A 15,401-nucleotide genomic window follows, 5' to 3' on the forward strand; every position below is an offset into this window, starting at 1 on the left:
GCCTTGCCTTCCCAAATCTCCGTTTTTATTACTGGGCTGTCCATTTGAGATGTTTAGTTAACTGGTCTTTTTACTACGAACAGTCAGAACGCCCTGACTGGGTTATGTTGGAGCTTTCTTCAAACAGCCTTTTTCCTCTGGCTTGTATCGGCTCTTCCTTACCTTTACCTTCTGCTAGTGTATTCGATAATCCTGTGGTTAAACATTCTCTGAAAATCTGGGGACAATTTAGAAAACAGTTTGGCCTAAGCTGCTTTTCTACCTGGAATCCTATCCTAAACCATCTTTTTAAACCTTCCATCATGGATGCAGGTTTTCAGAGATGGCATCGGGAGGGTATCACACGTTTTAAACACTTACTCAAAGAAGGCTCCATATTATCTTTCTCAGAATTGAAGGAGAAATTTAAACTTCTAAATTCTGATTTCTTTTGCTTTCTTCAGATTCAACATTTTCTTGTGTCACAATTACCTGACTCTCCTGCCTCCTTACAAACAACAACACTTGATAATATTCTGTCATTAAAGCCATCCAAAGGCCTAATTTCTAAACTGCATAACATTATGTTAGAACTTAAAAGCCTAAACACAAACAAATTCCAAAGAGCTTGGGAAGAGGATCTGGGTGTCACCATAACAGAAGATGTCTGGACTAGTGCGCTTAGACTCGTTCACTCATCTTCCTTCTGTGCTCGCCATCAATTAATTCAGTTTAAAATAATACACCGGGCACACATTTCCAAGGCCAAGCTGTCTTCTGTGTACCCTGAGGTCAGTCCTCTGTGTATCACATGTAACCTAACAGAAGCTTCCTTGAGCCACATGTTCTGGTCTTGTCCACACTTAAATAATTATTGGGGAGCTATCTGTAACACCCTTTCCCAGATGTTTAACATTAGATTGGAACCAAATCCAATAGCTGCCCTCTTTGGGGTGATTGAAAACCCAGTACGTCTCAATGCTACATAAAAAAATTCCCTTGCCTTTGCTTTGTTACTGGCACGCCGAGCAACTCTATTAAAGTGGAAAGATGGCTCCCCTCCTTCTCATGCACAGTGGATGCAAGATGTTATGTCTTGTTTAAAGTTAGAAAAAATAAGATGCTCACTGACACAAACTCCTGGTGCTTTTGAGGATATTTGGGGTCCATTCATGCAGGCATTTCCAGCTCTGTGATCCACTTAAAACTGTATAGTGCAATCTTTGTACTGTTGTACTGGAGTTAACATACAGTTGAGCAGTGGTGGGATGGGTGGAAAGGGGTTGTTTTTTTCCTTTTTCTTTTTTTTCTTTTCTTAGTTTTGTAATTTTTTATATAAACTAAGGTACATATATACATGTCTTTTATTGTGACTCACACATTATATCTGTATTTTATGTTTATTTTTATTTATAAGAAGATTTTGTGAGCCAATACTTTTTTCCCCTTTACAAATGTACATATACCCTCATTTGAAAACAATGAAAATATTTCGATTAAAAAAAAGTTAATTCCGAATAAACTAATTCCTGTGTACGTTCTGTTCATGTACACAGTTAATTCCGCTTTAGTAAATTCCGGTCATTCTGTTCATGCTTGGCTCCTCATGTACACGTTCTGCCACTTCACTGACCCGAGCACTTTCTTGCAACTTAAACAGAAGTAGTACACCACTGTCCAGTTGCTGTTTCAAAATAACAATAAAAAGCAAAGTGAAAACCGTGCTTATTAGTTGTTCCTCCGTGTTGTTGAGGAAAAGAAATGCCGCGGCAAATGGAGTTTGTTTTCTTCCAGTAAACAGGGATACGTCACGTCCACTCCCTATTCAATCAGAATCCTTTCCAATGCCCCAGCGTGCGGTACATGTAAACCCATCCATCCATCCATCCATCCATCCATCCATCCTCTATACACCGCTTTATCCTCACTAGGGTCATGGGGGGTGCTGGAGTCTATCCCAGCTGACTCGGTGAAGGCAGGGGACACCCTGGACAGGTCACCAGTCTGTCACAGGGCTACATATACAGACACACAATCACACTCACATTCACACCTACGGACAATTTAGAGTAACCAATTAACCTCAGCATGTTTTTGGACTGTGGGAGGAAGCCGGAGTACCCGGAGAAAACCCACGCATGCACAGGGAGAACATGCAAACTCCATGCAGAAAGATCCCAGGCCGGGATTTGAACCAGGGATCTTCTTGCTGTAATGTGAAAGTGCTAACCACTACGGCACTGTGCAGCCCCATTTAAACCTTAATTCGTAATTAATGTTTCCATGTAAACTCAAAGCACAAAACTTTAATTCCAAATTAATAATTCTGAATTAAAAGACTTCATGTAACCATGGCCATTGTCTTTTTGGATCATTTCTAACAAACTAAATGTCTTCCTGATGGTCCACTGACTCACTGAGCTGCTGAGTTTTATAAAGTCAAACATTAAAACAAACTGACGGACAAATATTTCCTTCTTCATAATACAGTTCCATAATATCCGGTCCAGATCGCTGATTTCTGTTTCCTTGCAGACTGAAACCTAAAGTTCTTCTTGTAAAGCTGAAGGTTCTGCAGGACGATGATCTGAGCAGCTGAACAGTGTTTACAAGCTGGTTTTCCTCATTTCTCTGAGTCTGTGCAGAAAGAAGAATAAAAAGTTATCCAGACCCAGAGATACGATGACGACGATAACGGAAAACAAACCAGAATTAATGAACCCTGAAGAACCGATGGAAGGAGTGAAGCTGAAACTGACATCAGTCTGAACATTCAGTGTTTCCATAAAGCTGTTGAACTAAAATGAACTCTTCATGGTCTTGTAGAATAAATCCGTCCTGCTGCGGTCAGAAGGTGGCGCTGTGGGCTGCATGCGTTCTAATAAACAGACTAGAGGAAGACGAAAGGGAACCAGCTGTTTGCCAAATAATGCAAACCTCAAAGAAAAGAAACATTCATCAGATTCATGATAAAAGTTGTATTTCTTTAAGTTCAGACAACTTTGAATGGAATTCTGTTCAACAAACAGGTTTTATCTTTAATGATTTATTCATTATTATTTTATTATTACTTAGTAGCAGAAGTCCAATTGAATTATTTTGTGAAATAGTTTTTGACTTTTTCAAAGTTTTGTTCAGACAGTAGCTGTTCAGACAGGTGTTCATTCAAGAGTATTATTTGGAAATAACTTTTTTTTTTTAAATTTGAAATCCAGCTAATAAAAACTTTTTGCTGTTTTGGACAGTTGGGGTTCGGGTTAGTGGAGTTAGTAGGGTTGGTTGGGTTAAGGTTAGTAGGGTTATTAAGATTAGTAAGGTTAGTGGGGTCAGTAGGGTTAGTGGACTTAGTAGGGTTAGCTTTAGTAGGGTTAGTAATTTAGTGGGGTTACTAGAGTTAGTAAGGTTAGGCTAGAGTTAATAGGGTTAGTAGGGTTAGTGGGATTAGTAGGGTTAGTAGGATTCTACTAACTGGAGTGCATTTCCATTGTTGCAATGTTGATTCATGTACATTGTGCTTTTCTTAAAACAAAGATTAAAGATTAATTTTCAGGTTAAGGTCAGTTTGTATTGTCTGAATAAAGCAGCTGATGTCGGTTGCGTCCAGTTCTGGAGAACTGAGGCTCTGCTGCCGTGTGTGTGTGTGTGTGTTGTGTGTTGTGTGTGTGTGTGTGTGTGTGTGTGTGTGTGTGTGTGTGTGTGTGTGTTGTCAGACCTCATTTTATTGTATTGAATGGAGAGTTACTGAGTACAAAGGTGAAGTTTGAGTTGTTGTCGTATTGTGACGTTATATTGTTTTGTTGTTGTCATTTCATTGTTGTGTTGTCCTGTTGTTGTTAATGTTGCTGTTGTTATTGTCCTATTGTGTTGTTGTTGTTGTGTGTCTGACGTTCTCCTGCCGGTTCTATAGGGTTGATGTTCTTTAGATCTTCTCCAGAGGTTCCAGCAGCATCTGGTCGTCTTCTGAAGTCAATCTGAATGTTTGGCTCTTTTTTTATTTTAATGTTTGTTGATTTTTTTTAAAGGTTCTTTGAGTGTTTTCAAAAGCACTATACAAATGCATTATTGTTGTTGTTATAATTATTGTCATTATTTTTTGTCCACTTCCTGTTCAGTCAGCTGTTCCTGAAGATGAGCTGCTCAGAGTTTCATGTCTTGAGATGTTTTGAATTCTTTCCTCCTGCTGAGTTCTGGACCTTCACCTGGAGGATCGTCATGGTGACCAGGGGAGGTGGTTGCCATGGTGACCACCCAGACACCAATCAGTAGCTTAACAGAGAACCAGATAAGCTGCTGGTTCATCAGAGTTCCTCCAGAGTTCTCCTGTAACGTCCTGAGAACATTCAGAAAGCTGGACGGAGGTCCATGTTGCTTCTCCAACATGAACCTCCAGCTGAAGATGATCAGGTTCATCCCAGATGGATCTTCAGAGAGTCTTCAGGTGGAGCAGCTCAGACTCTGGAGATCCACCTTCTACCAAAGCATCTCCAGCTGCTGCAGGTTCTCCTGGTTTCTGGGTTCCAGACTTCTCTTGGTGCTGATGCTCAGCATCCATCATATTCCAGGACCTTCCTTCTTCTGTTTCTGATTCATAAGTTTTGGTTCCTGTTAGTCAAGAACCAAACCTGTTCCTGCTCTGGTTTCTTAGGGTCCGACCAGAACAAATCCTGTTTTCTCATGACTTTCAGGAACCAGCATTCCTGGTTTACTGATCCATGAGGAGGAACCAGAGGATAAGAACGTGCAGCAGATCGAGAAGTTCTGACATCATGCTGTACCTTCTTAATGGTCATCTCGTGAGGAGGACACATGGACGATCCACGAGTCTGAAGAACCAGAGGAACCGGAGGAACCCTAATAACCAGCAAACACATGTCTGCAGATCTCTGAGAGTCTAAAACATTCCTGACAAAGACTTTAAACTCAGCATCTCCACCTGAAAACAACATTTTCATTTCCTGAAGCCTGAAGGCAGCACGGCCGCAGACAGCTTCAATAACGGAGAACAAATCTGCTGGAACCCGCCGGGAGGTTCTACCCCCTCAGACAACACACATGCACACACATACACAGATACATACACATACACAGGTACACACACACACACACACACACACACACACACACACACACACACACACACACACACACACACACACACACACACACACACACACGTGTCTTGCTTTCATTGTGGGGATTTACCATTGACTCCCATTCATATCTAACCCCTTACCTTTACCCTAACCCTAACCTTAACCCAGACCAAAACAATGTCTAACCTTAAAGAAACATTTTTGCACTTTTACTTTTTTCAGTAACAACAACATGGCCAAGAAAACACTGTTTAAACTTGTGGGGACCGAAATGAGATCCCCACAAGTGACATAGTTTTCGGTTTTCCTACAGTTGTAGGGACATTTGGTCCCCACAATATAGCAAAAACATGGGTGCACACACACACACACACACACACACACACACACACACACACACACACACACACACACACACACACACACACCCAGGTAGAGCAGAGTTAGGGAGACTCCATCTGTTCTGCTGCTTCCAGACTTATGAGGTGATTTATGATCTATTTATTTTTCATTTTCTGTATCTGTGCTTCAGCGTGGGATCATATGCTCCGTGGGTTTTGTGTGTTTTATGTGTGTTGCGTATTTTATCTGTTCTGCTTCTGAACTTCAGATTGTTGAATGACAGTTTGGTGCGGTATACGAGGACAGGACAGAGTTCAGAAACTGGAGAATGAAGATAAATCTGAGCGTTTAGATTTAAGCTGCAGCTCTCAGGATGAAGAGTCATCTTCAGTCCTTTAGCTGCTGACTGAAGGTCTGGTCCAGTACAGGAGGTCCTCGACCTACACCGTTTCATCGTTACGTGGAACTAGTTGATGGGTGGGGCGGATGAATACATCGTCATGCGGCGCTATCAGACGTCTTTGTTTCCATTCTCTGGTTGTACTCCACCTTGGATTGTGCTACATTCACTAACTTTTTACCTTCATTATGGCTCCCAGCGTAAGTCAGAGTCTTCTGATGCTTGAAAGAAAAGGAAAGCGTCTCCATGTGTTCAGCTAGTTAAATTGTTAGAAAAATTAATCATGAGTCGCAGCAAACTTGACTTTTTTACTGTAGCTCTTGATCCTCATTACAGAGTGAAAACAGAATAAAACAACAAATACATTAAATAAATCCTTTTAACGGAACCAGGAAGTCCAGAAATGAAGTTAATTACTTATAACATTACCTCTGTGGAGTTTACAAAGTAGAGAGTGTAAAGCTAAACATCAAATTAGCAGACAGGAGGTGAAAACTGTCAAGACAACTTCAAAATAAAGGCTTTTTCAAAATAAAAGTACATCAATATCTCTGCCTGAAGGGCAGCACACCATGGAGGTGAAATTAGATTTACTGAAACTCTGGGAGCAGAAACACGGACGAACAGCAACATTAGATCAAGTTATAAAAACAGGTCAACATGTTCTGTTATCTTCTCGTAAAATGATTCATACGTGCATAAAAGTTGTTGGTATTAAGGACTTTATGAAGAACTGATGGATATTGTGATGTACGGAACGACTTTGGTTACATTTTCACCGAAGTTCCAACTTACGGCGAAAATTGACTTCCATCCATCTGTAGGAACAGAACTCTGATGTAAGTGGAGGACTTCCTGTATTCATCTTTCTTCTCATTCTCGATGTTGTAAAAACAGAACGATCTGCTGGTCTGTGGTCTCAGGAATGTCTCACAGATTCATCCTGATTGGTCACAAGTAGCAGCCAATCAGCATTCAAGGATCTATGCTTTCATTCACCTGTTTAAACAGATAGAACCACACCAGTTCCATCGTTCTTCTTCTTGATCTTCTCATCTTGGTTCTTCCAGGTGTTCCTCTGGCTGCAGTGTTTTCCAGTTTCCTTCTGGAGGATCTGAGGTGTTCTCAGGCCAGATGAGATATGTGATCCCTGCAGAGTTCTGCTCTCCTCCAGCTGAGAACCTCTGGAAGGAGAAGGATCCTGACCAGATGTTGAACCTCCTCAGCTGGATCTTTGAAGGAACAACTCAGCTCTGCTTGTGTTTCCGTCTTTCTGTCTTTAGTCAGAGTTCAGTTTTCCAGCTCAGCTCCTGGTTTGGTGAATACTTACTGAACTATCTGTCCATCTCCTGCCACATTATCCACCACTGAGAAGACAATCCAGAGGAACTCCTTCAGGTCACCTCCAGGGTCCAGATCTCTAGTCATGTTCTGTTCTTCAGGTGATGTATCTGCTGGTTTTTAACCATCACACTGGGAGATGTTCAACAGCGTCCTGCAGAGGGTGATCTTCTGGCTCTCCCTGGTGCACCATCAGGCCCACGTGAAGCTGCAGCTGCAGTGATGGAATGACTGGCTGCAGGTTCAAACCCCACATACACAATTAAACATTTACAATTCCCACTAACTTACAGTTACTCATACTGTTTGAAAAGGGGATGGAAGAAGCATTGCTTTTCATTTTCCAACCCCTCACACCACACCACCACATTCATAACATATCAGTACCCTACCGGACAATAAGAAAATCGACAACAAGGACAACAAATATCGGCCCAATCACACTCTGACCCCATACCCCACCCCTAATTACCATTTGTATGTTAAAGGCATCAGTATGTCTCTTCCAGGTACTTTTCCAGTAATTGTTTTTTGAACAGACTTTTAAACTGAAACAGATTTGCACAATTCTTTAACTCATCTGCAAGGCTATTCCAAAGCTTTACTCCCTCCACTGAGATACACATTGACTTTCGTTTAGTTACTGCTGTTGGTTGGTATAATTTATTAATCCTACGGAGATTATAATATGACTTTCTCTATCTTTAAATAAATTTTGAATGTTGCCTGGTAGACATTTCTTTGATGCGTTAAACATAACTTGAGCTGTTTTAAATGTTACCACATCCATCATCTTTAAACATTGTGCTTTGAGAAAAAGTGAGTTCGTATGATCATTATAATTAACTTTGTAAACAAGTCGAATGGCCTTCTTTCGAAGATTTACTAATGGAATTAAATTTGTCTTGTAACAATTTCCCCAAATCTCAATGCAATAATTCATATAAGACATAACAAGTGAGTGGTTTATTCCATGCTCACACCTCTGGGACATTAAACACAGTGGTTCTAATGAGAACATTGTTTATCTTCCCTTTCAAACTGCTAGTTTTCATTCTGTGAGCTTCGATCAGACCAAACCCTGACCTGTCAGACCTCCTCTCTGGACCAGAAGTCTGGTTCCTCCACCTGAGACACCTAGAGGATGTTCCTGGGGGTCTTTACTTAGATGAAGCTCCTCCACACAGCAGTGATTGGTAAAATAATTACATTTAATTCTCATTCAAAACTTCATGGAGGATTCAGATGAAAGATTCCTCTAATGCAGCATCAGACATGCTCTACGGTCTGAAGAGAACCAGAGGAACCAGAACTCCAGACCAGTTAGCCGCTGGTTCCAGATGATCCAGAACTCGAACTCCAGACCAGTTAGCTGCTGGTTCTAGATGATCCAGATGTTGGTCGTCTCAGCCTTGTGTATCTTTGTGGTCATTTTGTGGTTCCCATGTTTCTTTACAACCATTTCTTATGTTATTGTCAGTTTGGACACTAGTAGAACACCTAGAGAACATCTGGAGACCACTGGGAGAACACCTAGAGAACATCTGGAGACCACTGGGAGAACACCTGGAGAACACCTGGAGACCACTAGGAGAACATCTGGAGACCACTAGAAGACCACTAGGAGAACATCTGGAGACCACTCGGAGAACATCTGAAGACCACTAGGAGAACACCGAGCGAACATCTGGAGACCACTGGGAGAACACCTGGAGAACATCTGGAGACCACTAGGAGAACACTTAGAGAACATCTGGAGACCACTGGGAGAACACCTAGAGAACATCTGGAGACCACTGGGAGAACACCTGGAGAACATCTGGAGACCACTGGGAGAACACCTGGAGAACACCTGGAGACCACGAGGAGAACATCTGGAGACCACTAGGAGAACATCTGGAGACCACTCGGAGAACATCTGAAGACCACTAGGAGACCACTTGGAGAACACCTGGAGAACACGTGGAGACCATTAGGAGAACATCTGGAGACCACGAGGAGAACACCTGGAGACCACTAGAAGACCACGAGGAGAACACTTGGAGAACACCTGGAGAACACGTGGCTAGTGGAGACTCTTTATCGTGTAAATGTTGGATGTGTTCTGGTGTGATGGACACACAGTAGAGGAACAGATCTTCCATGTGTTTGTTCTCTCAGACGTTCCTCCAGAAGAACTTCCTAGGAGTGTTGGGATGAATTCCTGCTTTCTTCTTTTCTCTGACAGGTGGCTTTACTTTTAATGGTTGAGAACGTCCAGGTGAAGGAATTTGCTTAAGCTCTTCAGGTTCTCTGATCCCAGTGAGCAGCAGGTGGTCCTCCTCATGGTCCTGGAGCTGCTGATATGTAAGGATGAGCTGTCCTCGGATGTCTCCAGGGCTTCTGTCTGAATGTGAGGATGGAGGATCAGTGTGTTTGTGCTTCGTGGTGTTTGTGCCGTTTGCATCCACACAAAGCTGTTGCTAAGCTGGATGTTTAGTGGCTACAGAAATGCAGTGTTTGCCGGCTGTTTGGGTGCCACCTCCCTGGAGATGCCCTGAGCTCTGGCACCCCGACCCGGCCTCTCTTGGCTCAGAGCTGCTGGCATCACCGAGTGTTTGTTACGTTGTGCTGCAGGTTCCACGTTAAGATAAGAAGGTCATCATTTCCTGCCTCATAAAGCTCCTATAGAGTGGGTCAGTACAGGTCAGATGAAGCCTTGGGTTCAGGGTTAGTTTAAAGGTCTGGTTCTGATTTTGGTTCTAGTTGCATTCAGGATCAGGATTAAAACCAGGAAACAGTGAAGCGTTAGACTGAGTTAAATCTGGAGGATGTTAATAATATAAATCTGTGTGTGTGTGTGTGTGTGTGTGTGTGTGTGTATGTGTGTGTGTGTGTGTTCATCTATACCGGTGGGGACTTTGACCTGATTCCACGCCATCTCAGTGGGGACTCGTGTCACGGTGGGGACCAAAAATGAGGTCCCCACGGGGGGAAACTGTTTTCTTGGTCATGTTGTTGTTACTGAAAAAAGTAAAAGTGCAAAAACGTTTCTTTAGGGTTAGACATTGTTTTGGTGTTGGTTAAGGTTAGGGTTAGGTATGAATGGGAGTCAATGGTATGTCCCCACAATGATAGAAAGACATAGTGTGTGTGTGTGTGTGTGTGTGTGTGTGTGTGTGTGCGCATGTGTGTGTGTGTGGAACATAATGCTAGTCAGCCCCATAATGAGTTTCAGGGCCTCTAAGCGGTCTTAGAAACTCTGGACACACACTTGGCACCCAGAGGACACTGCATCATTTGGACAATTTGGACAAAGGGTATTCATGGACACACACACACACACACACACACACACACACACACACACACACACACACACACACACACACACACACACACACACACACACAGTTAAATCACCTCATTTATCTCCTATTCGTTCTTCTGCAGTTTGTGTTTTTTCTGCTGGTTTAAGATGAGTCACTGTTCAGTCTGTTAGTGTTTACTGAGGTTCTAACAGAACCAGAACCTTAGAGGACTAATTAATGCATTAATGTTCATCAGAACAAATGAATGTCAGTTATTTATGAATGTTTATCTATTCATAAACTGATGTTCTGGGCTTCTGGTTGGAGTTCTGTTGGGTTCTGTTGGATCTTGTGCGGGCTGGTTTAGTCATGTTGCATACTGCTGGCTCCAGTTGGGTTCTGTTGGGTCTTTTTGGAGCATATAGACCTCTATTAAGCTCTGTTGACTCCTGTTTGGTTCTGTCCATTTAAACCCTGTGGTTTCCTGGTTCCTCATGTAGGGTTCTGTTGGGTTCTGTTAGCTTCTATTGGGTCATGTTGGGTTCTGTTAGCTCTTATTGGATCCTACTAGGTTCTGTTTGGTTCTGTTAGCTCCTATTGGACTCTGCTGGTTCCGATTGTGTTCTACCATCTGCTGTAAGCTCTCTGATGTGAATCTTCATAGTCGTCATTCTGGACCAAAGACCTTCTTGTGGTTCTTCTGGTCAATTAATCATATTTTTGAAGAAATTAAGCAGCTTGAAATGTCAGAAATGTGTGTGAGATTGACCCACACAGTAGGTTCTACCTGTACCATGTCTGGTTCTATCTGTACCATGTCTGGTTCTACCTGTACCATGCCTGGTTCTGCCTGTACCAGGTCTGGTTGTACCTGTACCATGTCTGGTTGTACCTGTACCAGGTCTGGTTGTACCTGTACCATGTCTGGTTGTACCTGTACCATGTCTGGTTGTACCTGTACCATGTCTGGTTGTACCTGTACCAGGTCTGGTTGTACCTGTACCAGGTCTGGTTCTGCCTGTACCAGGTCTGGTTCTGCCTGTACCAGGTCTGGTTTTATCTGTACCAGGTCTGGTTGTACCTGTACCAGGTCTGGTTGTACCTGTACCAGGTCTGGTTCTGCCTGTACCAGGTCTGGTTGTACCTGTACCAGGTCTGGTTGTACCTGTACCATGTCTGGTTGTACCTGTACCAGGTCTGGTTGTACCTGTACCAGGTCTGGTTCTGCCTGTACCAGGTCTGGTTGTACCTGTACCATGTCTGGTTGTACCTGTACCATGTCTGGTTGTACCTGTACCATGTCTGGTTGTACCTGTACCAGGTCTGGTTCTGCCTGTACCAGGTCTGGTTGTACCTGTACCATGTCTGGTTGTACCTGTACCATGTCTGGTTGTACCTGTACCATGTCTGGTTGTACCTGTACCAGGTCTGGTTGTACCTGTACCAGGTCTGGTTCTGCCTGTACCAGGTCTGGTTTTATCTGTACCAGGTCTGGTTGTACCTGTACCAGGTTTGGTTGTACCTGTACCAGGTCTGGTTGTACCTGTACCAGGTCTGGTTTTATCTGTACCATGTCTGGTTGTACCTGTACCATGTCTGGTTGTGCCTGTACCATGTCTGGTTCTGCCTATACCATGTCTGGTTGTACCTGTACCAGGTCTGGTTCTGCCTGTACCAGGTCTGGTTCTGCCTGTACCGTGTCTGGTTCTGCCTGTATCGTGTCTGGTTGTACCTGTACCAGGTCTGGTTGTACCTGTACCAGGTCTGGTTGTACCTGTACCAGGTCTGGTTCTGCCTGTACCATGTCTGGTTCTGCCTGTACCATGTCTGGTTGTACCTGTACCATGTCTGGTTGTACCTGTACCAGGTCTGGTTGTACCTGTACCAGGTCTGGTTGTACCTGTACCAGGTCTGGTTGTACCTGTACCAGGTCTGGTTCTGCCTGTACCATGTCTGGTTGTACCTGTACCAGGTCTGGTTCTGCCTGTACCAGGTCTGGTTCTGCCTGTACCATGTCTGGTTCTGCCTGTACCATGTCTGGTTGTACCTGTACCAGGTCTGGTTGTACCTGTACCAGGTCTGGTTGTACCTGTACCAGGTCTGGTTCTGCCTGTACCATGTCTGGTTGTACCTGTACCAGGTCTGGTTCTGCCTGTACCAGGTCTGGTTCTGCCTGTACCATGTCTGGTTCTGCCTGTACCATGTCTGGTTGTACCTGTACCAGGTCTGGTTGTACCTGTACCATGTCTGGTTCTGCCTGTACCATGTCTGGTTCTGCCTGTACCAGGTCTGATTGTATTGAATTTACCAGTTCTGGTTCTCACTAACCCATGAGAACATCTTCCATCTGAAGGTCTTGTTCTCCATTGTCCTGTTCTTAGAGAACCTGTAGACCTAAAGTCAGATGAAACATAAAAACAGAGTTCAGTCAGTGAACAGAAAATATCTGCAGCTTTATTAAATTCTGAAATTGCAGATGAAACACGAGAACATCTGGAAGCAGAACATGTGTTTCGTCCTGGCAACAGAGAGAAACACCAAGGAGACACCTGGAGACATGGAGGGACACATGGAGGACCGGATTAGCATGACCCGAGGACACGCAACACACTCAATAAAACACGCTGCAGCAGTAGAGATGGGTAATGGTGATATTATGGGATGTTCACTGATCGGGTGCAGATCAAACACTGTCTGCTGAACAGCTGCTCTGATACACACACAGACACACAATACAACACACTTTGAAAAACACGACTTCAAGTTACTACAGAACAGCAGTTAAAGGAAGAAATGTGACGTCAGAACTCCATCTCAGACTAATGTTTAGCCTCTGATCTGCTGGTGGAGGCTAGTGAGACGTTCAGGAATATCTGGAAACTACAGCGTCTACTGATGACTGTGAGGCGTTTAGGGAACATCTGGAAACTGTAGCATCTATAGAGTCTCTTAGCCCTGGTGTCGTCCTGTAAGTCAAAATTGACCCATTTTAAAGTTTGAAAATGTGGAAAAAATATCTATTTTCACAGTGAAACTTCTGATGTCCACATTTTCAACATTTTTGGGAAATTTTTGAGCATTTTTTGGTGGAGAAAAAAAAGTCAAAAAATGTTTAAGAACATTCACAAAAAAAATCAACCGAAATCCAGAGAATTTCACTGGATTTTGGTTGATTTTTTGTGAATGTTCTTAAAGAAAATATTAGAAGTTTTACTGATATATATGGAATCACTTTAGATATTTTTAGGATTTTTGGAAGATTTTTACTCATTTAAAAAATATTTACAATAATTTTCTTGCCAAATTTGCGGGATTTTTTAAAATAAAACTTTTAAGGGAAACTTCTAAAGAATTATTGGAATTCTCTTCCTGAAAGTTTTGCAAATTTTCAGAAATTTATTTTTTTTTTTTGCTGAATTTCTGGAATTTTTTCAGACAAGGAAACAATATTTTTTGGTGCCCATAAATGAAGACAGCAGGAGGGTTAAGTCTGATTCTGATTAATGTTTGAACAGAAGCATGAAAACAGCACATTTATTTGAATGTCAAAGTGGAATTAAAGATGTTGTCTAAAATCAGTGGATAATCCTGATCTTAAACGGATCCAAATCATTCTGATGATCACTTTGTCCATCGCTGAGCAGTCGTCCTCTAAACATCCAGCAGCTGCTCAGCTGGATCTTCCTTTGCTGGATCTTCTCTGGTCAGGTCGGATCAGGGTCACATTCTTGGGTCGAGGGTTGCATTCTTCTCCTCCAGGGTTTTAAAGTCCTTTAAAGAGCAGCAGTAAAGCAGCTGGCTCTGCTGAGTGTTCAGCTTTGGGTGGGAGATGCCACATGGGGGGGAGTTTATACCGAGCCAATAAAAGATTTCATCCCCCTGGAAGCTTTCTGCCTTCACTGCTCTAAACATGGAATCATGGTCAATTTAATTTGGCTTCTAGACTAAAAACACTCGTTTATGTCAAAGTCAGAACAGGTTTCTACAAAATAACGGCAATTAATTACATGTACAAACAGTAAACTAAGTGTTAGTATCAGTATGAACCTGGTTTAAAGTGACTCTGATGGAACTGAGCTGCAGCCAGTTGGTCCAGAAGTCTTTAATGGATGATCTGAGGTCAGTGGTTGGAGGATAAAGATCCTGGATCTGAAGGTCCAGTCTCTGGTGGATCAGAAGTCCTGAATGGAACTACACCATGAAGACTGAAGATCCAAGAAACTCTCAGAGAAAGGTTGTTGAAAAGCATCAGTCAGGATGATACAAGAACATTTAAAGTTCCTGAAGATCTCCTGGAGTCCAGTTAAATCCATCATTAAGAAATGGAAGGAAAATGGAACATGAATAAATGTGACTAGAGCAGGACGTCCTCAAGACCTGAGAGACTAGAGAGGGAGGCCACCAAGACTCTATGACTCCTCTGAAGGAGTTCCAGCTTCAAACTGTTCATCAACAACGGCTGTCTGTTCTTCACCAGTCAAAGCTTCATGGAGACAAAGAGAAAGACTCTGTTGGAAAAAGCTCCAATTAAATCTGGACTACAGTTCACCAGAAGACATGTGGAGACTCATGATGTGAAGCACGGTGGAGGCAGTATCATGATTGAAGCATGGTGGTGGCAGTATCATGATTGAAGCACGGTGGTGGCAGCATCATGATGTGAAGCACGGTGGAGGCAGCATCATGATGTGGAGCACGGTGGAGGCAGCATCATGATGTGGAGCACGGTGCAGGCAGCATCATGATGTGGAGCACGGTGCAGGCAGCATCATGATGTGGAGCACGGTGGAGGCAGCATCATGATGTGGAGCACGGTGGAGGCAGCATCATGATGTGGAGCACGGTGGAGGCAGCATCATGATGTGGAGCACGGTGGAGGCAGCATCATGATGTGAAGCACGGTGGAGGCAGCATCATGATGTGGAGCACGGTGGAGGCAGCATCATGATGTGGAGC

The 15,401-nt window shown here is 43.1% G+C and overlaps 1 protein-coding gene across 1 annotated transcript; it reads right to left on the reverse strand.

The window, feature by feature from the left end:
- Positions 1 to 6,108: 6,108 nt before the first annotated feature.
- LOC127530407 (calcium-binding and coiled-coil domain-containing protein 2-like) lies at positions 6,109 to 12,812 on the reverse strand. Its single transcript, XM_051937069.1, has 3 exons — positions 12,754 to 12,812; positions 12,661 to 12,723; positions 6,109 to 12,597 (listed from the first exon to the last, which is right to left on the reverse strand). Exons 1-3 carry the CDS (start codon positions 12,810 to 12,812, stop codon positions 12,006 to 12,008), a joined length of 714 nt encoding a protein of 237 aa, XP_051793029.1. The 3' UTR covers positions 6,109 to 12,005.
- Positions 12,813 to 15,401: the final 2,589 nt, after the last annotated feature.

This window comes from Acanthochromis polyacanthus, chromosome 16 (genome assembly GCF_021347895.1).
Source record: "Acanthochromis polyacanthus isolate Apoly-LR-REF ecotype Palm Island chromosome 16, KAUST_Apoly_ChrSc, whole genome shotgun sequence".
NCBI lineage: Eukaryota > Metazoa > Chordata > Actinopteri > Pomacentridae > Acanthochromis > Acanthochromis polyacanthus.

Coding starts and splice junctions, on each gene's coding strand:
- LOC127530407 (XM_051937069.1), bottom strand. CDS start 12,812: ATGGAGAACAAGACCTTCAGATGGAAGATGTTCTCATGGGTTAGTGAG. Junction 12,724..12,753: donor GTTAGTGAGAACCAGAACTG/GTAAATTCAATA, acceptor GACCTGGTACAG/GCAGAACCAGACATGGTACA. Junction 12,598..12,660: donor TACAACCAGACCTGGTACAG/GTACAACCAGAC, acceptor GACCTGGTACAG/GCAGAACCAGACCTGGTACA.